Source organism: Carassius carassius, chromosome 9 (assembly GCF_963082965.1).
Source record: "Carassius carassius chromosome 9, fCarCar2.1, whole genome shotgun sequence".
Lineage (NCBI taxonomy): Eukaryota > Metazoa > Chordata > Actinopteri > Cypriniformes > Cyprinidae > Carassius > Carassius carassius.
The window spans coordinates 29,630,664-29,653,166 of NC_081763.1; the positions used below are offsets into that span (position 1 = coordinate 29,630,664).

At 37.0% G+C, this 22,503-nt stretch overlaps 3 protein-coding genes across 3 annotated transcripts; 2 read left to right on the forward strand and 1 right to left on the reverse strand.

Annotated features, from left to right (window-relative positions):
• Positions 1-1,486: 1,486 nt before the first annotated feature.
• tufm (Tu translation elongation factor, mitochondrial) lies at positions 1,487-9,351 on the reverse strand. The gene is made up of 10 exons (XM_059558861.1): positions 9,242-9,351; positions 8,729-8,775; positions 8,358-8,496; positions 8,111-8,277; positions 7,396-7,665; positions 6,957-7,089; positions 6,723-6,827; positions 2,424-2,575; positions 2,228-2,347; positions 1,487-2,137 (listed from the first exon to the last, which is right to left on the reverse strand). The coding sequence occupies exons 1-10, from the start codon at positions 9,276-9,278 to the stop codon at positions 1,967-1,969; spliced, it is 1,341 nt and encodes a 446-aa protein (XP_059414844.1). The 5' UTR covers positions 9,279-9,351; the 3' UTR covers positions 1,487-1,966.
• Positions 9,352-9,964: 613 nt separating this feature from the next.
• On the forward strand, positions 9,965-15,751 carry hspbp1 (HSPA (heat shock 70kDa) binding protein, cytoplasmic cochaperone 1). Its single transcript, XM_059558862.1, has 8 exons — positions 9,965-10,169; positions 11,150-11,269; positions 11,987-12,191; positions 12,270-12,494; positions 13,096-13,251; positions 14,078-14,174; positions 14,295-14,406; positions 15,159-15,751. The coding sequence occupies exons 2-8, from the start codon at positions 11,150-11,152 to the stop codon at positions 15,237-15,239; spliced, it is 996 nt and encodes a 331-aa protein (XP_059414845.1). The 5' UTR covers positions 9,965-10,169; the 3' UTR covers positions 15,240-15,751.
• Positions 15,752-15,830: 79 nt separating this feature from the next.
• pglyrp6 (peptidoglycan recognition protein 6) lies at positions 15,831-18,536 on the forward strand. The gene is given in 7 exon segments (XM_059559150.1): positions 15,831-16,946; positions 17,965-18,003; positions 18,006-18,057; positions 18,059-18,081; positions 18,084-18,147; positions 18,228-18,339; positions 18,342-18,536. Coding segments are annotated over 7 exon segments (585 nt in total). The 5' UTR covers positions 15,831-16,846.
• Positions 18,537-22,503: the final 3,967 nt, after the last annotated feature.

Consider the following 22,503-nt stretch of genomic DNA (forward strand, 5'->3'; position numbering starts at 1 on the left):
GGGGGAGATTCACAAAGAGTGGACTGCAGCTGGAGTCAGTGCTTCAAGAACCACTTCACACAGACGTATGCAAGACATGGGTTTCAGCTTCGCATTCCTTGTGTCAAGCCACTCCTGAACAACAGACAGCATCAGAAGCGTCTCGCTTCAAAAAGGACTGGACTGCTGCTAAGTGATCCAAAGTTATGCTCTCTGATGAAAGTCAATTTTGCATTTCCTTTGGATAATCAGGGTTACAGAGTCTGGAGGAAGAGAGGAGAGGCACACAATTCACGTTGCTTGAGGTCCAGTGTAAAGTTTCCACAGTCAGTGATGGTTTGCGGTGCCATGTCATCTGCTGGTGTTGGTCCACTGTGTTTTCTGAGGTCCAAGTTCAACGCAGCCGTACACCAGGAAGTTTTAAAGCACTTCATGCTTCCTGCTGCTGACCAACTTTATGGAGATGCAGATTTCATTTGCCAACAGGACTTGGCAGCTGCACAAAGGGCCAAAGCTACCAGTACCTGGTTTAAGGACCATGGTATCCCTGTTCTTAATTGACCAGCAAATTCGCCTGACCTTAACTCCATAGAAAATCTACGGGGTATTGTGAAGAGGAAGATGCGATATGCCAGACCCAAGAATGCAGAAGAGCTGAAGGCCACTGTCAGAGCAACCTGGGCTCTCATAACACCTGAGCAGTGCCACAGACTGATCGACTCCATGCCACGCCGCATTGCTGCAGTAATTCAGACAAAAGGAGCCCCAACTAAGTACTGAGTGCTGTACATGCTCATACTTTTAATTTTTATACTTTTTAGTTCGCCAAGATTTCTAAAAATCCTTTCTTTGTATTGGTCTTAATTTATATTCAAATTTTCTGAGATACTCAATTTGGGATTTTCCTTATTTGTCAGTTATAATCATCAAAATTAAAAGAAATGAACATTTGAAATATATCAGTCTGTATGTAGTGAATGAATGCAATATACCAGTTTCAAATTTTGAATGAAATTAATGAAATAAATGAACTTTTTGATGATATTCTAATTATATGATCAACACCTGTAAATCACATTAGTCATTTGTTTTATGTGGTTTTGTTTGTTTGAAGTCTTGATACAACCCAAGACATTTCTTTGTTAAAGTCACCAACTGGGTTGCAATTGTAAAGCTTCCTGAACACCATATATTGTTTAATTGCTGTATTAATATTAAAATATCTGTCACAACAAAGACCTAATGAATGAGTTTACTGTCAAAACGCAAAATTCAAGCACAGATTCTTTAAAATCATTCACCAACGCACTCAAATGTATTGATTTAAACATCACGCTTTAAAGGAATAACTGGGACATTAAAATTGCCATTTCAATGTCAAGACATGTTTGACACGTTTAAAAATATGTATATTGCAACTTAATCACTGAACACTTTTCGGTTTAAATTTTTTTAGAATGTTGAAAGGTGGTTAAATGCAAAACAGACACAAAGCTGAGTCTACGGATGTAATGAAATAATTTTATTACATTAGCCACATTTTTTAGACAGATGAAAACACACTGAAAAATAACCCAGCGCGTGTCTGCAGATGAAAAGCATGGAATGACAAGCCAAGTACAGTTTAAATTTGAAAACTTTCCCAAATGTACTGTTTTTCTCCTTGTGAATAATTGACAGCTTAAAGAATAATTTAATTTAAACATTTTGATGTGCTGAAATAGACAGAAATTATTCCAAATTTCTAATTCGAGTTATACTTGCTTCTTCATGTAGAAAACCGGTGGGCTTACATTTTTTTAAGGGTTCATGAAGACATTATCAATCGGGACACATATATCCTCCTTAGCAAACAGATTTATTTTTGCGATATAAACAGGGCCACAATTCAAATTCTAGAGTAACATTTCTAGAACTCAAGTCCAAAGAGGCTTCAGACGCCAGAGTCTCAAAGAGTGTCCTCTTTTATCAACATCGTCTCTCTCTCTCAGCCCCAGTTGTATTTGTCGTCGTCTGTCATGGGGAGGATTTCTGTGACCAGGCCCGTGCCGATGGTTTGGTTGCCGTCTCTGAGAGTGAACCTTTGGCCTCTGTCGAGAGCCATGGGCTGTCTGAGGGCCAGGATCAGAGACGTGTCCTCTCCCGGCATCACCATCTCCTACGAACAGAGAGACGGAGAAAAAGACAGATTTAGAGCAAACCCTTCTAGCACTGATATTATTATTATATTTGCTCAGCTAAAACGTACCTTCCCTGGGAGCAGCTCTACTATACAAGCCATGTCCCAGGTGTGAGAGAACATGATCGGCATGAAGTTTGTGCAGAATGGTTTGTGCCTGCCGCCCTCCTCTTTGCTCAGGACGTACACCTGAACACAAAGAGTTTAAATGATTGATTGATTGGTTTGTGAAGTAGGGCAGAGGACGGTTTTTAGATTCACACACCTGAGCTTTGATCTTCTGGTGTGGATGGATGGATCCAGGTTTGCACATCACCATGCCTCTCCTGACATCCTCCCTCTTCAGACCGCGCACCAGAGCGCCCATATTATCGCCCGCCTCCGCCCGCTCCAGAGACTGGTGGAACATCTCAATACCTGAGAGGATGAGCGAGAAACAGAGAAGATCAGAGCAATCAGAGTTGAATTTCTGCGTGAAGCTGTATCACATGCCTCTTGGACCCCAAAAAAATAATTAACCGCTTAAAATATTTGATTTAAGCCATTATGTTTCCACATCATTTCTTGATATAGTGAAAATGTCAGTGTATTTAAAAACACGTGGCACAGCAACAAAATAAATTTGTAATTTTCTTTGTTGTTGTTTTAATATTATTATATTATTATACTATTATATTATTAAGGTTTTGAAATAGCTTTTACTTTCATATTTTCAGTTTTTGTTTTAGTCATTTTGTTGTGCTTTTGTAATTTATTTTTATTTAGCTTTAAATCATCTGTATTCCAGTTTTAGTTTGAGCCATTTTAGTACTTATTTCAGTTAGTTGCCAAGGCAAGATTCTTTACATTTTCATCTCATATTATATTTTAAAACACACACCATAGAACTAAAGCAACTTCTTATTATTAATAATAATAATAATAAAATTTAGTTGTTTTTGTATTATTTATATACTATTATAATATTAAGTAATTTTTTAAAAGAGCTTTTATTTTTATCTTTTCCGTTTTCATTTTAATTATAGTTTAAGTAATTTTATTACGTGCTTGTCATTTTTATTAGTCTTTTGTTAAACATTTCTATTCAGCATTAATTTATTTTATATTTCAGTTTTAGAACATCAACTTAATCTTATTTTATTTCAGTTAGTTGCCTAGGAAACTTTATACACTTTTCACCTAATATTTTTATTTTATTATTATGGCTTAAAAACACTTAAATCACACAACAACCGAAGTTACTAATTAAACACATAATAATAATGATTATATTTGTTGTTTTAGTATTATTTGTACACTATTAAAGCATTCAGCAATATTTTAATTAGCTTTTAATTCAACAATTTTAGTACTTCAACTTGAACTTTATTTCAGTTAAGGCGGGCGTACACGGTGCAAATTCGGATGGTCGGAAGATCGTATGTCCACGCACACGGCACGAGTGAGTTTATTTGAAAATCGTACGGACGAGATGATATACGACACGATTTTACAACCTGCGAATTCCAGAAGCAATCGCACGAAGTTGATAGATGCGTTCGACTTGAAGCACCACTGCTTCAAGTCGAACGCGCCTAATATAACTGCTCTCCCTCTATCATAACTGCATATAAAATATTGATACGAGCTGTGACTGTTTCCTACACGTACATGTTATTTTTCAGCAATAGGAAACCGGGACGTTTGGTCACCCTGTGTGTGTGTGTGTTCTTGTAGGTTTATAAATATCTGAAATAGGTATTACAATGTAAACATGGTTTGTGAGGACAATTCCTGTGCCCTCGTAAACCAAATGGCTTTAAAAAATACTATACGGTGTTTAATAGAAATTTTAAACATGCATTTTCCGTAATGGATAGAGGTAGTGTATGGGGATATACAGTATAGAATACCGTTACGTCTATGGAGAGTCCCTATAAACTACATATGCGTGTGAGAGAGAGAGAGAACTAAAAAGCATAGTACACGTTGCTAGAAACATCATACAGCGCTCGCTGTTCCTGTCAGACTTCAGCGAGTTTATCCTCCTGGTCAATAGTCCACATTCGCCGTGGCGCTGCCCTGTTCGTGTTTCTTCTTCTGTGGTTTTCCTAGTTCGTGATTGGTCAACTTCAGATTAGAGCCCGGCCGATATTATCGGCCGATATAAGCTAATTGCATTTAAATCGGCATCGGCATTTATAACGGCCGATGAAACATGAGAAACAGAGTCTCATGCTTCACTCATGTTATGAGTGTTGCATAGTGTGCCCACCAGAGGGAGCTCTGCAGCTCCAGAGTTAACAACAGCGCCAGAAGTCCACTACAGAAGAAAGCGATCAGCCAAGCCATGGAGATGTAACTTACTGTTTTGACGGTGAGTCTGTCGTTCGTCATGTGAAATGATTGTAGATTTAGTTCATACCCTGTATATAAAAACTGTGTGGTAGTTCTAGCTAACGGTCCTATCATTATCACTTCTAAATATTCTGTAACATGACTTACAGCCGCTAATGCATTGCTATATTAGATTAGCCACAAAGCTAATACCATGTTTATCAGTGGAAGAGCGCGAACGTTAATAGGAGGTCAAACTATAACGTTAGGGTTTAACTTATTCTTATTCTATTGCAGTGTGTTTCCCACATAATGAGCGCGTAATTGGGCCTTTCACACAGGACGCGGTATGCACGGCGCTTGCCGCTGGTTTCAGCGATGCCCTTCAGATACAACGCGATTTGCGCTGCGCTATGGCGTAGGCGGAGTTTTAAAAACGTTTAGCGGGAGCTCTTTCATAGTCTGTTGTTCCTCCTTTCGGTCAGCAGCAAACATGTATCTGTCCCATTGTAAGAAGCGAGCGATAGCGCTAGTCCTGCTGATGAGAATTAAGAGAAAAGCAAGGAAGAAGAGGCTACCCTAATTTGGTGAATTCAGGCTGGTTACGTTACTCTAACGCTAATAGCTTCCTTTTTAGCAGGCCCCTTAAATGCTTGCTATTAACTTGTTTGAAGGTGGTTCTTCTCAAAATTGACAGCGGTGTGTTCATGACACTAACGTTAACCATTCAACTTCGAATTGATTCCGTAATCTTCCGGTAATAGTAGGCAAGACGATGTTCTGTGAGAGTAAATATAGTGTAGTTATAGTGACTACAGTAGGTGCGTCAGAAATGATTAAACCAGAGGGGACATGTAAATAAATGTGAGCTGAACAAGCGCTTTTTTTTTTTTACATATTGTTTCAAAGCAGCTTTACAGACATAACAGGAAAATGTTGAAATAATATTGTTAAATATAAGTAGGTAATACCTATTGCTTGACAAATAAAAAATATATATTTCTCATTTTTGCCTATGTAGGAGATCCCTGTTTATTATTATTATAATTCTAATGATGACATGAGTAATGATACATGGTGATATTATTAATACACATGCTTATTCTTTCTATGTCTCTCTTTCTGCCTACAGATGGCTGAAAAAGGTGAATGCTGTAGCAGCAAAGTGTGGGACTACTTCTGCAAATACTTTAACTTTAGTATTATAATTTATTTACAGTACACACACAGACTGTTAAAACCAGCTTCAACTGGAAGAAAGTAAAAGTGTTAAATGTTTAAAACCAGACTGTTTTTTGATCATTAAAAAATATATACTTTTGATGTGCAATTGTTTAGTCATTGAGACTGTAATCTAAGGCTTTTTTTTTTTTTAACATAATCCATTCTGGAAAATGGTTTATACAGCCCACATACATAGAACAGGCAGATATTTTGCTATTGAATGTTGTGTAAGTGCAGTTTATAGGAAATGGGTCTAATATCCAGATTATTTTTTAAATCAAAATATCGGCTTATAAATCGGCTCTTTTCGAGTTAATATCGGCATCGGCCCCCAAAAATCCATATCGGTCGGGCTCTACTTCAGATAAATCAACAAATCGGCTCGTTCAACCGCACACATGTCACGAATTTAAACCGATAGCTCACAAACTTTTTAGACATGTTTAAAAATGATCGGGAGGTCGGGAAGTGCTCGTAAGCCACTCTGCTCGGCTCGTAATTCATCGCAAATGACACGAGCCCCGACCATACGAGCATACGCGATTTCCACACGATTGAAAAAAATCGCATGCAAACTCGAACGACAGCAAAAATCGCACCGTGTACGCCCGCCAAGCTTGAAAGCAACAATTTCAAGCTTTAATCTAATATTGATATTTTATTTCAATTAACGAAAACAATTTTAACAGCATGATGAGCACCAAAGCTCAAGAACATGTTCAAATTAATACAAAAAAAAAAAAAAACCACTTTCTTTGTGTTTCAAGTTAGCTTGCCATAATAGAAGTGAATCGGTTTTAAATATGTTAATATATTGAAAAAAATATATTCAATATATATAAATAACCAAAATATATTCAATAACCATATTATAATAACCAAATACCAAAGGGTGTTATTTTTTTGTATCACAACACAGATGTAAGATCCATATCAAATATATTAAATGTATTTTGCACACTGAAGTACTGCCTATAAAGATAAAATGCATGTTTATGCATTGAGCAGGAAATACATTTCTCACCAGTGATGACGGTCTTAAAGCTGCGATTGTGTCCGAGAAATTCACATTCATCTCCTTTCTTGATCATCCCTCGCTCTAGTGTCCCAGTGACCACAGTACCTCGACCTGCACACAGGATTCATACAGTCAAGCACACAAACATAAAACACATTCATTTATTTAGAGATGCTTTTACCCAAAGCAACTTCAAACACAGATACTACACCAGCAGTACCACAAGAAGAAAACACAGACCTGGAATAGAATAGACCCCCTCTATAGGCAGCAGGAAAGGCTTATCCAGATCTCTCTTTGGCAAAGGAATATAATTATCTACCACATCCAACAGCTTCATAATGGAGTTAACACCCAGCTCCGGCTGTCTGTTCTGAACACACACACACACAATCATAGTTCAAAAAAACACATCATTCCAGTCTCTTCACCACTGCCTTTACATACATCACAACTTAAACAAATGTTTGCCTTATGTTCGAATGCATTTTAAAATGTAATGTATTCCAGTGAACAAAGCTGAATTATCAGCATCATTACTCCAGTCACATGATTCTTCAGAAATCATTCTAATACACTCATTTGATGCTTAGTTATTAGTAATGATTATATTTCACAATATGACTGTTTATAGGAGGCATAATCAAATATCTCCATCTCCATCCGCCTCTATTCTTACCTCTAGAGCACAAAGTGCCGATCCAATAATAACTGGTGTGTTTTCTCCGTCGTAGCCGTACTCTGTGAGCAGCTCTCTGATCTCCAGCTCCACCAGGTCCAGCATCTCCTTGTCCTCCACGGCATCAGCTTTGTTAACGAACACCACCACGTGCTCCACGCCGATCTGCCGCGCCAGCAGGAGGTGCTCACGCGTCTGTGGCATCTGACCGTCAGTCGCCGCCACCACGAGAATACAGCCGTCCATCTGAGAGGTGCCTGTGATCATGTTCTTCAGACAGAGAGATGTGCTCTTATAACACAGGTGCAATGATAATGTACGAACACACAAGTAAAATAAGTCTCTTATGCTCACCGAGGCTGCATTAATTTGAAATCATTAATGTTGTGAAATATCATTACAATTTAAAACAACCGTTTTCTAATAAAATGTAATTTATTTCTGTAATGCGCAGCAGAATTTTCAGCATCATTCCTCCAATCTTCAGTGTCACATGATCCTTCAGAAATCATTCTGATTGACTGCTTAAGAAACATTTGTTATTATAAATGCCTTTACTGATTAATTTAATGCATCCTTGTTCAACTTCTTCTCTGACTGAACGTACATTTATACATTTAGCGCACGACTTTATCCAAAGCGACTTACAGTGCATTCAGGCTACCCTAAACCCTTGAATGGCAGTGTATTCAGATGTGTTTTCTGTGTGCAATACCTTGACGTAGTCAGCATGTCCGGGGCAGTCGGTGTGAGCATAGTGTCTGTTAGCGGTGGTGTACTCCACATGTGAGGCGTTGATGGTGATGCCTCGAGCCTTCTCTTCAGGAGCATTATCAATATCCTCATATGTCTTATAACGAGCACCGCCGGCCTCAGCAAGGACTGATTCAAACACATGAGGAAAACACAGTCAGCGCACCACTTTGTGATTATTATGAGATGAAAGCAAGTCATCAGCTCACCTTTGGTGATGGCGGCGGTCAGCGTGGTTTTGCCGTGATCTACATGACCAATGGTCCCGATGTTCAAATGGGGTTTACTACGAGAGAAAACCTTCTTTGCCTCCGCTGCGAAATTCCTTCGACTAAGAGGAACTGCACACTAAGAGAGGGGAAAAAACACTACTTATGTAAAATGTTCCTTTAAATATTATAACTTACTGACATTAAGGTTCATACATAGCAAAAATAAATAAATAAAAAATTATATAACAGTTTGATTGACTGTTAGCTTTAAGTAGAAATTGATTTGGACATAATTTATCTGACTTTACTCCCTACGATAATGAAATTATTGCATGAGGTTCTGAACATTTGAAGATGAAAACACTCACCAGTTTGTAAGAGCTGTGCAGTAAACTCGGGGAGGTCAACTGCAGAGCTGGAAAACACGAGGGGAAATTCTGCTTTATGTCACTTGTCACACACAAACCCAACAGTTCATCTACGTACATAATATTTATAACATTATTTAAAATCAGGGCTTATTATCGCATTAAATCAAGCCACTGCAAAACCAATGAATCAAAGCATTAGTCTCTTTGCACAGCTGTTAGAAAATAGCACGAGATTGAAACAATATGCCAGAAGTCTAATCTTGACACAGGACGGGTTCCAAGTTATATATGCATGCGCAAGCTGATGCACTGCAGTCATTAAAGCTGCTCCACAAGACACAGGCTGAGGAGTTTGACCTTGCTTGTGGAGCGCACCAGCATCCTTCCTCTGTCCACACTCACATTCACATATACACGCACAGATGATAGAGTCTGCACGCAAAACACTCGTAGCGTGGACACAATGTCAATGTCACGCGAAGAGCAAAATTAACACGTTTTGTAACTTACCGGAGAGGCACGCGCGGACGCCCACGAGCGCAGCCATTTCGCGGACAATGACAAACACGCATGCGCGGAGACCCACACATACGCCATCAACACTGGACGCGTTCTGTACCTTACCGTAAACATTCTAAACCATTCGCCCACTTAATATTTTAAGTCGGTTCTTTAGCGACTCACTTAAAAAAGGTCAGATATGTATTTTGCTGTACAAACCAAATTATATATTTTTAAGGTTACTTATAAAAAATATAAGTAAGAATTAAATCAAATAAAAGGCAAAGATGAGTTAGCAGTGTAAAAACCTGTCACATGATACAACGAAACGAAATAATTATATATATATATATATTTAAAGTGGCTAAAACCATGGAATTGCAGAAGGTCCCCCCCCCCTTTTTTTCTCCCATCAGATGCCACAAATCTGCATTCAGAAATTGGCATTTTCTCTATTTTAACATGAAATACTGCCATATTTGAAAAGTAATATAAAAATGCTCTGAATTGTTTTTCTTATTTTTGCTATTATTATTTTCAATGGGGAAAATATTATCATAATTATTGCATAAATATTGAGCAGTACCATACTCTCAAAATGCAAAACAAAAATGTACAAATATTATTAAACAAAAATATATAACAATTATTTTACAGGAAAAAAAGTGCTCGTTCACTTTTAACTGCGACCAACAGAGGGTTAAAAGGAGGATCCAAGTCGTTACGGTAAAGTTGATGACGCGTTTGCGCGTCGACGGTTTCCACACGCGCCGCCGTGCCGCAAAGATCTGGAAGCTTCTGGAGCCGCGATGAAGAGTTTATATTAGCGGTGTTTCTGATAGCCGAGCACGTTATTACTTCTGCTGCTGGAAACTGTTTGACACACGAGCGTGTAACGGATACCGCTACTAAACTTTGGCACACAGCATCTACAAACGTAAGTCAGCTTTGTTTGTTTTTTAATCTCTATTTTGTAACGTTACCTAGACTAGAAAATGATTTCGTTTCGTTGTATATTTGGCTGTTGGACGCTTATATGTGAGATACAAGTTAAATAATATAAATTAATATATTATATATATATATATATATTAAATAAATTAATATATTGCGTTGTTATGAATTTGAATGCACTTCTGAGCCTGAGTCTGTAAAAAGGCCTAACGTTACATGCCACTTTTCTGTTCTTCTGTGCATCTCCGTAATTAATTTAGTTTATATTCTATTTCCTTTGATTTTTAACTTATGCTTTCTGATCGATTCTTATTTTTCTGAATGTGAATCGTTATAATTATATATATATATATATATATATATATATATTTATATATATGTATGTATATGTGTGTGTGTGTGTGTGTGTATATAAGATATAGATATAATTACACCGGGTGCCTTAGATCTTGATACCTAATAAAAACATGGTTTAGAGAAAATATGAGATAAGCTTATTATAGTTTCTAAAGATTTTTATAATGAAATAAATCTGAATCTAAAATTTACCCCAAATTAGTGAATTTTGGCCATTTCATATGTGAGTTAAAAAATAGGGATAAATACGTTACAACATTATCTATGATAAAATATCTGAAAGTGGAATAAAATAAATATACTTGAAGAAAAATGTATGTGAAAATATAACTGTAAATGAAAAGAAAGAAATGTTTACCTGTGTTGTGTATCACATAAAAAACAACTGTGACAAAATAGCCATTAAGTGAAATAAATAATAATGAAAATGAATTAAAAATTGGTCTCAACATGACTTTATCACAAAGTCAACCAAACAAATATTTAGAATTACAAATTGTAACATGTGATTTTGTGTCTCTTAAAATTCTATTAAAATATTGAATATTCTAAAATCGATCTGTTCGAAAAGCAAACCGAAAGAGTATGTTGTCTTGTTCTCCTTAGATGGCAGAAGGCAGAGGTAACAGGAATCACCCCCGCAATTTGCAAGGTGTGCTTCAGATGGCTGTGGAGGCTGGTTCTGCGTCTGAAGGTCCTGCTCCACGAGAACCCATGACACAAGAGGTGCGATGAGCTCACGGTGCTACAGTGATTTCACCGACCATGCAATCTCTGATCAGGCTGTGAATCTTCACTGGCTTCACGATTCAATTAGATCACGAATCTCATGTCAGTGATTCGATATAATGATGCATCACGATGTGTTGCATCCTCAGCTTTAAATATTACTCCACATGGCTACAATTTCATATAAAATTTTTAGCAAATTTGTTTCATGCTTTTGTATTAAATTATATAAGCAGACTGCTTTTAAAAAAAAATATTTACAAATTAATAATAAAGCAATCGTTTAGAATGTAACAGACTGCGTATAGTTTCAAAAAGTAATAAGGGGAAAAAGACAATTACAAGTGATAAACAAAAAATATTTTCAGTATTTGAGAGTGCTTTAAGTTTCCGAAAGTTTACAGACAATCATAGTTATGGGTTCTTCTTTTTTTTCCACTGCATTATTGTCTTTTCATTATTAATGTTGAGGTCATAGACAGTGGCAGTTTTAATAGGCTGCATTCACACTAATGCATAGATCTATTTCGATATAAATTTGAATCGTTGAAGAGAGAATCGTGATGCATTGGACAATAAATATTTCTACTAATCTCTGAAATGTGTTCCCGACAGATTTATAAGTGTTTTCTGTTGTGTTGATGTTTGTGTTGCATATTGAAGTACTTTCTCTTATCCAAATAGAAGTCTAATTCTCTTTTTTTTTTTTTCTAGAGGATTGAGTTTCTGAGAGGAGCTCTTGCAGAAGTGTGTAAAGGACAGATGGATGAGGTCGAGCAAATGAAACAGTGTTTGGAAGTGCTGAGTAGAGATGAATGCAGGGGAAGAGAGAGCGAGGAGGAGGAGGAAGAGGAGGATGAGCGAGAGGAAGCGCTGGAAATGCTTTCTGAGCTCTGCGAGAACTTGGACAATGCCAGAGGTGTGTGTGTGTTTGCCTTTCAAACCTCCTTGTTTGTCATCTTGTAACACGTGCATCACATCTCTGTGTGTTTTGCAGATCTGATGAAGCTGGGCGGGCTGGATCTGTGTATGTCACGGTGTCTCTGTCACTCCGAGGCCGGGATTCGATGGAGGGCGGCTCAGCTTATTGCCAGCTGTGCCCAGAATATGCCAGAGGTGCAGTTCTACCTGTTAAACCAGGGGGCGCTGCTGAAACTCCTGCAACTCACAGATCACGACGCAAACAGCACAGTTCGAGTTAAAGCACTCTACGCAGTGTCCTGTAAGTATAAATGTGCATATATTTACCTGTAATAAAGTCATATGTTGATTTGGTATTGAGCAAGATTTTACACTGAATATCAGGATATTCATGTTTTCATGACCACATCAGGATTTGCTATTAACTTTTGAACTAAAATTTATTTTGTCATTAGAAATCATCTAATCATCTCGTTTTAGTCATCTTAAGTAATGTTTAAATGAAATTAGCTGTTAGGTTCCTCTGCATAGAAATGCAGATACAAGAACAAATTCATGTGTGCGTTGACCTTTTTTGAGAAAACAACTAGTTTTAATGTACTCTGGGTAATATTCTCTTTCGTTCATGGTTTTTGCAGGGACATCTGATTTGTCAGCTCTTACTGATTGACTAGTTTGTTTCAAAATACTGTAGGTTTTGATGGGATGCACAATCTTTGATGTTAACGACAAAAAACATGGAAAGCGTTTGCTCTTACTTTTCAAATGCTGATAAACCAACGGTATATATTTTGTGCGACGCAACAATGTTTTTTTTTTTTCTATTGAAAGGCTTCCAGCAGCAAGTCTCCTCTTTATACTGTCTCTGAAGTAAAGCATCTACAACTCTTGTCTCTTCGCAGGTTTAGTCCGGGAACAGGAAGCAGGTCTGCGGGACTTCCTGTCACATGATGGCTTTTCAGTGCTGATGAGAGGGATGCAGTCAGACAGTGAGAAACTGAGAACTAAATCCGCGTTCCTTCTGTTAAACCTTCTGACCAGTCATCCAGAACACAAAGGTAGTGCTGAATCTGGACGCATTCGGCTAGCCCAGGGGTGCCCAAACCTGCTCCTGGCTATCGACTGTCCTGCAAGGTTTGGCTCCAACCCTAATCAAACACACCTGCCTTTAATTTTTGAGTGAGCCTGAAGACCTTAATTGGTTGCTTCAGGTGTGTTTGATTAGGATTGGAGCTAAACCTTGCAGGACAGTCGATCGCCAGGAGCAGGGTTGGGCACCCCTGGGCTAGACCATCATGAGTCAGATTGTATGAGTAACTATGTTTCCATTGCCCTGTTTTTATGCGCATTTGCGCATTTATGCGCATTTTGAAATTTTGCATTATAAACGAGTAATGAAAACACCAAAATTCGGTAGAAAAAAATCCCTTAATTCACAAGGTTTTTACGCTCCATTGAAGTGGTTTTTGACTTGAAAAAGAGTTAATGCAAATAATAGAAGACGGAAAAGTATTTACCGCTTAAATTTCTTCATGTGCATCGAAAAAGTCATGTGACGTTTACATGATGGGAAATGATAACTTGTCTAACCAGGGGATCAATTTCATTGCACAGCATCTCAAATGTTGTTTAGGTCATTTAAAAATTTACTGTTGAATTTATTATAGCTGAAAATTATAATATTTTGATGCTTCTCCTACTTTTCTTAGTAATATTTAGTGCCAGATTATGTGACGATTTTGTTCTCTTTGACTCGTTGGATGGAAACTGTGCTTTATTCACAAATATTTTATGCGTTATCCCAGTTTGGCATTTAGGTTAAATTCACAACTTTGGAAGGAAATATAGCTAGAATTTCATGTTCGATCCTACTTTCTTTTTCAGATACGGTGTTGTCTATGGGGATGGTTCAGCAGCTGGTGTCAGTTCTTCGCTCGCCTCATTCCTCTGTACATGAACATGTGCTTGGTACCCTCTGCTGGTTAGTAGCATTGTTGCATGATGAAAACAAATCTGCAGTTTTCTGGTGGAATTACATCAGATTTTGTAGTTTGAGACGCGGTTTCTGACAGGTTTTTTTTTTTATCATGTATGTTTGAAGCTTGGTTGAGGACTCTCCCCGTGGTGTGAACGATTGCAGAGATGCATCGCTTGGTTTGGAGGAACTGCTCAAGCAGCGAGTGCATGACCTAAAGGGGCGAGAGGAGAGCCTGGTAAAATTTTGTTTTTAAAGTCAACATGAAATCAAAATGGACCCCATTTACTTTTTTCTTTTATGTGATTTGTTTGTGAATATTATTATAATTAACCTTTATTTAACCAGGCTTGTCATTTAAGGATGAGCCTAAATAAAGAGAGTAAATAAGAACTTAATGAGTTCTTATTTACAACAACAGCCTGGATAATTCTAGGACATAGTTTACTTTTGTAATCCATCATCAAAAATAAATGGCGCTTTTTCGCCTCTGAGATGACTTTCCTTCTAAGCTCGCATCACCTAGGCCACACATATACACTGTAACATGTTTGTAAGTTGTAAACAAACCAAATAAAAAGATTATTGGAGTATGTTTTACAAGAAAATCAATTTCAGTCTTTCTACATAAAAATGTCATGTTTAATTCAGTGTGTTAATTGCAATTTCTAAATGATTTTTTCTAACCAGTTTAGATGTGAATAACATGGGTGATATTTGCAAATAATATTAGAAAATAATATTAGCATATAGTACAGTAGTTATATTTCCAGCGAAAAATTAAAAATCTAAAGTTCAATTAAAAATATTAATAGAATACTGTAATTGTTTATACATAAAACCTAGATATAACACTGGAGCCAGTCAGTTCCCAGTGACTAAGCATTTTTTTCCCCATTCTCTCATTCAGTACTCTGGTCCACATGTCACATGTTGCCAGTATGATGGGTCTATAATGACTTCAATGTTTGATTATTTTCTTTCCTGCAGGAGGAGCTGGACTGTTGTGAACGGTTACGAGTGGCTTGTTTTCAAGGGCAACCCCAGGACGACAGTGGAATGGATCGCTGAGGTCTTGTTGGTGATTCCTGCTATGCAGCGCAAACACAAAAGAAGCAACCGGAGTTTGAATTTGCTCTCTGTTCAAGAGAGAAACAAAAACTTGATATAGAATGATGAAGCGAGGAACTTTGATAAAGAGACGTTGAACTCGTTGAGTTTTTTTGAGTTTAGTTTGGCTATGTGTGCTCTTGCATAATCATATACCATGAACTGTACACAAACACTCGTTATGTTATCAATATGTACATTTTGTATGTACATTTGTTTATTGTATGTGTTTATCGTCAGTTATGTGCTGTTTAGGGTCAACTTTATAAATGGTAAAAATCCTCTTTACACCTGAACAACTTTACAAATCCAAAGCCGTTATGCGAAAAATGATCTAAAAAACAAAACATGGCAGTGAGTTCCAAGAATCAGACGCATAAAAACTTTATGCTTTTTTTTTTTTTTTTACACAAGTAAAAATTATGATTCTGTGCTTTGAATGTAATTATTGAAGTAAAACAACCACAATATGATTTTTTTTGGACCTAGTTTATTATTGTCCTGATTCATCTGTAAGTTTTGAACAATCATTTGCAAAATGTTTAACAAGTAGCTGATTAAGATACTGCGCCTAGTTTTGATCCCATGATAACTGTATAATGATATGGACTGAAAGGACTAGTGATCTTTAAACTGCGCTCTGTTTCAGAACAAGGAATAACACTTTTTTTGGATTATAAAAAACATGGTTTATCCAGGATAATTGGGACATTTTGTTCCAGTCATTTCGATGTCAAAACTTTCCCAACTGACCTGAATTCACTTCTATCAAATAAGATTGAAATTGAAATTTCCATGAAAATCCTAGCTATTTTTCTAATTGGTGAACTGGTCAGGTTGTTTAAACTCTTAAAAATAAAGATGCTTCATGATGCCATAGAAGAACCTTTTTTTCTAAATGGTTCCATAAAGAACCTTTAACATCTGAAGAACCTTTCTGTATGACAAAAGCTTCTTTGTGGTGTAAGAAGGTTCTTCAGATTATAAAAGGGTAAGAAAGAGATGTTTCTTTAAATAACCTTTGACTGAATGGTTCTTTGTGGAACCAAAAAATGGTGGTTCTATGGCATCGCTTGAAGAACCTTTTGAAGCGCTTTGATTTTTAATAGTGTATCCTAAGAACATATCACAAAGTAAATTAGATATCAAGGGCTGCTTCGATATATAGTAAAATATAAGCTTTATTAACACCGTTTCCACCTATTCACAAGAACAATATATTGGCTGGGCTGCAGTCCACCATCCAAGGCCTTTACCCTTTAACCTTGACCCACAACCTGGTTGCCTCTTTTCTAGATCAAGTCCACAATTAGCAATCCACTGTTCCTTTTGGCACTTAAGGTTTCTGGGATAGCATTGCAACCCCAAAGGTCTCTGATTTGCCCTAACAATCGTCAGTATGAACGGCTTCATCCTCGAGTCAGAAGTTTCCACGTCTAACCATCGTGAGTGACTTGCTGAATAGTTACTTCAGCCACCAGCCTGACGACGCAGCGCCCGTTTGATTAGTCAGAAACGAAGGATGAACTTCAAAAAGCTTGTCAGCTTCTCTTTGCTAAAAAAGACAAATGGTCCAGGCTTTAACAGTTCGTCGCAACTTAAATGAGTCTGAGAGAAAGAGGCTGGACGATGTTATGAACCAAGGGTTTGACCAATCTGTCTATGTGTGTTCAGCTAATTAAATTATTTATGTTAACCATTTTACACTGATGACTTATAAAAAATATTTTAAACAATATTTATTTCTATGAATACATCTTAATATAACTTTTTCAATGTTTTTAATTATTTTATAGTTTTAAACCACCAACTAAATCAGTTTACTTATGACTAATGTTAACAGACTGTTTTATTTATTTAAAATATTTGAAATATGTATTTAAATATTTCAATGTCTTACTAAATATTGCTATATTTTTTATTTACTGTTATTCTTAAGTATATATTTTAAGCTGACTTAATGGTGCAGTAGTTTTTTTAATGAACTAAAGTATAAAAATACTAAGAAACAGAGCAGATATGAAAAGCAATGGAACAGCCAGTTTTTCCACTTTGAAATGCGTGTTCCGTGCTGGAATGTCTGTTTTTGTTTTGGTTTGTGGGATTTCACCCACTGCCAATTACAACAAAAGAATTATATGACAAAAAGTTTATTAAAATGAGGATATATCAATGCAGTTACAGGCAGCTAAGTAGCACAAGAAGACAAATAATCCAAGAGAACAGTCTTTAATTCAAAACTTACACAGCAACCACAGCTTTTGAGGGTGAGTAAAACACAAGCAAATTTTTGGGTGAACTAATCCTTTAACACAGACTTAGACAAGACAATGGAACTCTGGACAATGGAATGGAACACAATACCAAACAAGGAACTAATGAGTTAATTAATCAGCGGATAGCTAATTAATCACCTTATGTTCCTGTTACATGTCCTCAATCTGGCAACCGGTGTGAGTCTGAGGAGAAGGGGAAGAGGGAAACAACTCTATCCAATATATTGAATTTGGACTGCAGTAACCATTTCAACCACTAGCTTTTAATTTAACATACTGCACCTTCAATTTTTACTATTTTATATTATTTTTAGCATTGTTAAATTATAAATATTTTAATAATATCATCTAAACACCACCATCTGTCAGTAGCAATAATATGTTCTCATATTGCGTTTTTCCCTCTCAAGTCTGTCCCAAGATCATTACGAGGTCTCAATGGGGAGATGCAGTGGTTCTCCCTTCTGTCTGTCTCTCCCTGTGCCGTACCTTTTAATCCACCACATATCAACCCTCCAGGCCTTGCACCACCAATGTGCCAGTGACATGCAGCGCTACAAGCAAACCAATGGATGGTCTGACATGGGATACAGGTTAAGAAAGTCCCAGTTTCGACCATAAAGCCGATTGTGTGGTTTAATTTCTTATAATTATCATTGTTTGTGCCCAGTAGCTTTGTTACAGGTTCTGATGGAAACCTATACGAAGGCCGTGGCTGGAATTGGGTCGGAGCCCATACTTAAGGGTACAACTCTATAAGCTATGGGTTCTGCTTCATCTGTGATTATATACCTCCACCCTTCCTGTCAAGAGTGTGATGGACATGGTGCGGTACGGCTTCCCAAGCTGCAATATAAACGGAGGACAACTGTCCTCAGATTAAAACTTATATGGACAGAGGCAGAGCGATGCCACAGAATGCCCAGGAAACACCTTCTACCGGGAAATCCAGAAATGGGAGCATTGGGAGGTAAAAAGATAAATGATTAATGGGATTTATTGTACTTAAGTGGTTCACAGAATGTAACAGTTGAGACATTATCTGTGTGTGTGTGTGTGTGTGTGTGTGTGTGTGTTTCTCTGCTTTTCTCTACAAAGCTATTTGCCTTGACTGTAGCAGCAACAATGAACACAATCAACTAATTGTGAAAACAGTACATGAATGCATAATAAATTCCTTCTAAAAATCATATCTATTATATTTTTGTTTGTTGGTTGGTTTGTTTTTACACATTATATTAGAAATGGGCAAATATTTTAATTTGCCTTTACATTTGGTAAAAAGCAAAGTTCCTTTACAAATTGATAACGTTAAAGTACATAATTTTGATCACACACATTGCCTATTTTACATTAATATATAATAACATTAATATAAAAAAATCAGCAAATCTAGCTAAAATGATTTTGTAAATTAACAAAACTAATGCTGTGGTTTAAACCATATTTAAAACAATTCACCTTAAATGTAGCTTGATTTTAATTATTCAATGTATTTATTTAATATTTGTTAATTAAATAATTGCATAGCTTTAAAAGTTCTAAGGCATTTTCTTGCTAAAATATGAATAGTTACAGTATTTGCGCATAGTAGCTACATAACAGTTACCAAAGACATCTATGAGCAGTATGACTGAACATTATAGTGTTTAGACATAAAGACAGAGACACACACACACACAAATACATGGTTAGACGGACAGACAGACAGACAGACATACAGATGTAGCCTATTAGTAGCAATTATTCTTGATATCATGCAGGTAACTGATATTTCCATTTATTCATATAGCAGATTTATAACAGCTGACTTAAAAATCTTATAAAAGAAATTGATTTCATAATGTACAATTACTTAATAAATTCTATATTTGTAACATAAACGTTCCTGTAAAATATTACAATATATATATATATATATATATATATATATATATATATATATATATATATATATATATATATAATTATATATATATATATATATAATTATAATAATTTTACCATTTTGAACTGTAGCATTTTACATTCTTTTAACTCTTAAAATGTTTGACATTTATAAGAACGTTATTCACGCACTAAAAGTACTGAAACAGTCCGCTAAGCACCGCGCACGCGACAGCGCCGTTGTTAGCGCACTGCTCAGGTGTCGTTCATCTCTCGACCTGCTGTGAAAGAGTTACAGCGAGGCTGATACATAAACTATTTCCCCTCCCCACCAACGTCACCATCCCTGCGAAACTAACAACATGGAGTCCGGTGTTTAGAGTGCAAAGGCGGTCTTCACCGTTAGCTGCACCTACATGCTTTCCCCGCTGCTCCCGAGGGAAGGCAGCGACGCTCCGGGACGCAAAAAACGCAACGCACACATGCTCTATAAGCTCTCGTGCGTTCGTGCAACTTGAATCCATAAAGGACATGGAGAGCGCGATGTGATTGGACGCAGAAGATTCCAAAGACAGGCCGCTTTCCGTGAGTGAGTTCCATCCTCGCCGCACACATCCAGAAATATTTTTAACAGACTGTGTTCCTGGAGAAGGACAGCGTTTGCAGATCGACTTGACATCGCAGGTTATAAACGCATGAAAGCTACACAGACAAGCCCATTTATTAAGGGAGCCGACATGGATATATTTTTCCCTAGTCAAAACGGCCTCCTTTGATATTATCCACATAGGAAATGAGGCATGATATAGGTCAGATAGCAATCAAACACAAAGATTTAGTTATTCAAATGCACTCTTTCAAAGGTTGGACAGCACAGAGCACTATAATTTATCTTCGAACTAGCCTCATGAGGTTATAAACATCTTGCATGCTCTTCTACATGTTTTCTTTAAAGACCCCATAATATTTTGACTTTTGAGGCTTCGGGTCCATATCTATGCTTGCAGTTATCTATTGCTCTTCATAATGTAGGACAGGATAACTGGACAGCAGTTGCACCCAAGGGGACCATGGAGCCTGAGGAGGATCTCTCGACCAGGGACCCTCAAGATCTGATGTCCAGCCAAGGGCTACTGCCTTCAGCATCCACCTCCTTACTCAGCTGCACCTTCCTGGTATATTCAAGGCACCTACCAATTCGCCTGCTTATACTGTGCCCTAAAAATACGTAGCCTACTCTTTTTGTAAAGAAAAATGACATACTTGTGTGCAGCATAATAGCAGACAAGCTTTGGGACATACTAGTTCATCATAATAGTGTTACTTAGTTACATCATGTATCCTGTCACTGTTTAAACTGCCCTGTCACTCATCTTCTCACAGTTAACAACTTCCACCTCACTTTTCATTTAATTTCCTAGCGTATTAGAACTGAAGCAGCACGGTGATTTGCCAGTCGCAGGTCTGTCGTGCAGAGAACGCGATGTGTTTGCATAATGAGTCATTTGAAAGCAAATGAGCAAATGTATCTTTCTAAAAGTTCACAATGTTGTTGCAGATGCAATATAATGTGGATAACATAATTGTTTTATCAAGTTAGGTATTGATCATATTGATACTGATTAACCGTCAATGTCCCATTTCCTGTGTTTTTGTTTTTATTAATATGATTTTTTCTACACTTTTTATTTGTATTTGTAGTACCTTTGGTATACTTATTTCAACATACTACAATTTGTGACACACTAATTTTATTTTTGAATACTATTTAGGAAGGATAGTGTGCAAAAAGATTTAGGACACAGATTTTAACTCCCCCTTTTCCCTTTGAAATAATACATTCACTTTTCTAATGAAACGAGACGTTTTTTCTTTTAACCGTTACTCTATATGAATATTTAAAAAATATGTGGGAGTCATTGCCTTAATACAGTTTAATACCTTTTAATTACAACTATCTATACACTGTCATTATATATATCTTTTAAAAATCAGTGTACACCTGTGTGAGAATCTTGCAGCATTTTATTCCTCTCCTAAACAGAATTATGTAATGTTGGACTTGTTTCAAACCTCTGAACTCACAGGGGGGGTTATTGCATTGTGATGACACAATGGAGAAGGGTGATGGAAATGGAGATTCAGATGGCCCAAAATGCTTTTTCCCCACACTGGAGCAATGTGGTAAAGTACAGGGGAGTCCACGATCTTCAGCCTTCCCCTCATCTCTGACATGGGACTCAGACTCGGAGAAAGAAACCTTGGACGGTAATTGTTTCTCTGGTTCATTCTTACTTTCAAGTACATGCATGTCTGAATCATACACTATCAGAAAAAAGGAACAAAAGCTGTAGGTACACTTTTGTTCATTTTAGTAACTAATATGTACCCTTTAGGTACAAAAGTGTATCTTTTCAAAAGGTACTTTTGTACCGTTTTTCCTAAAAGTGTAAGAAACTGGAAATGGGAATCTGCAATGATTCAGCTAGTTTCAGACTGAGCTATTCTGTGTTTGTACTGTGAAACGTTTCTCTCTGTGAACAACGTTAATGGTTTTGTTTGTCTACATGCTGTAGATATAACTGTGAGTCTACTGCTTTCTGTTGTCATGTGTATATTGTTTGTGTTCCTGTGTGGATTCCAATGGTTTATGTCAGAGGAAGATCTTCAGCACTTTTCTAACCCTCATGGTCTGGCTGCTCACAGCCCAGGAAGTCCCAGCTCTGGACAACAAGAAGACAGGTGAGATACAGAGGAATATACAGAAAAACAGGTTTATAGAAAAGTGCATACTTTTTAACATTGAGGGGTTTGATGGAGATAAATATTAAGCTTTAAAGTATTTATCCATTTGAATCCTTATGCTTGCAGATTTGACATTGTTCCGTGCCAAGAACCTGTGGAAACCAAGCACTTATTTCTTGAAAAGATCCCACTTGCCCCTCTGGAGGTAGAGAACCAAGGAGATGTTACATACAAGGATCCGAAAACGACAGACTCCAGCCTACCAAAACGTAAAAAAAAACCTTAAAGTACCCCAATGCATTTGATTCAATAACACC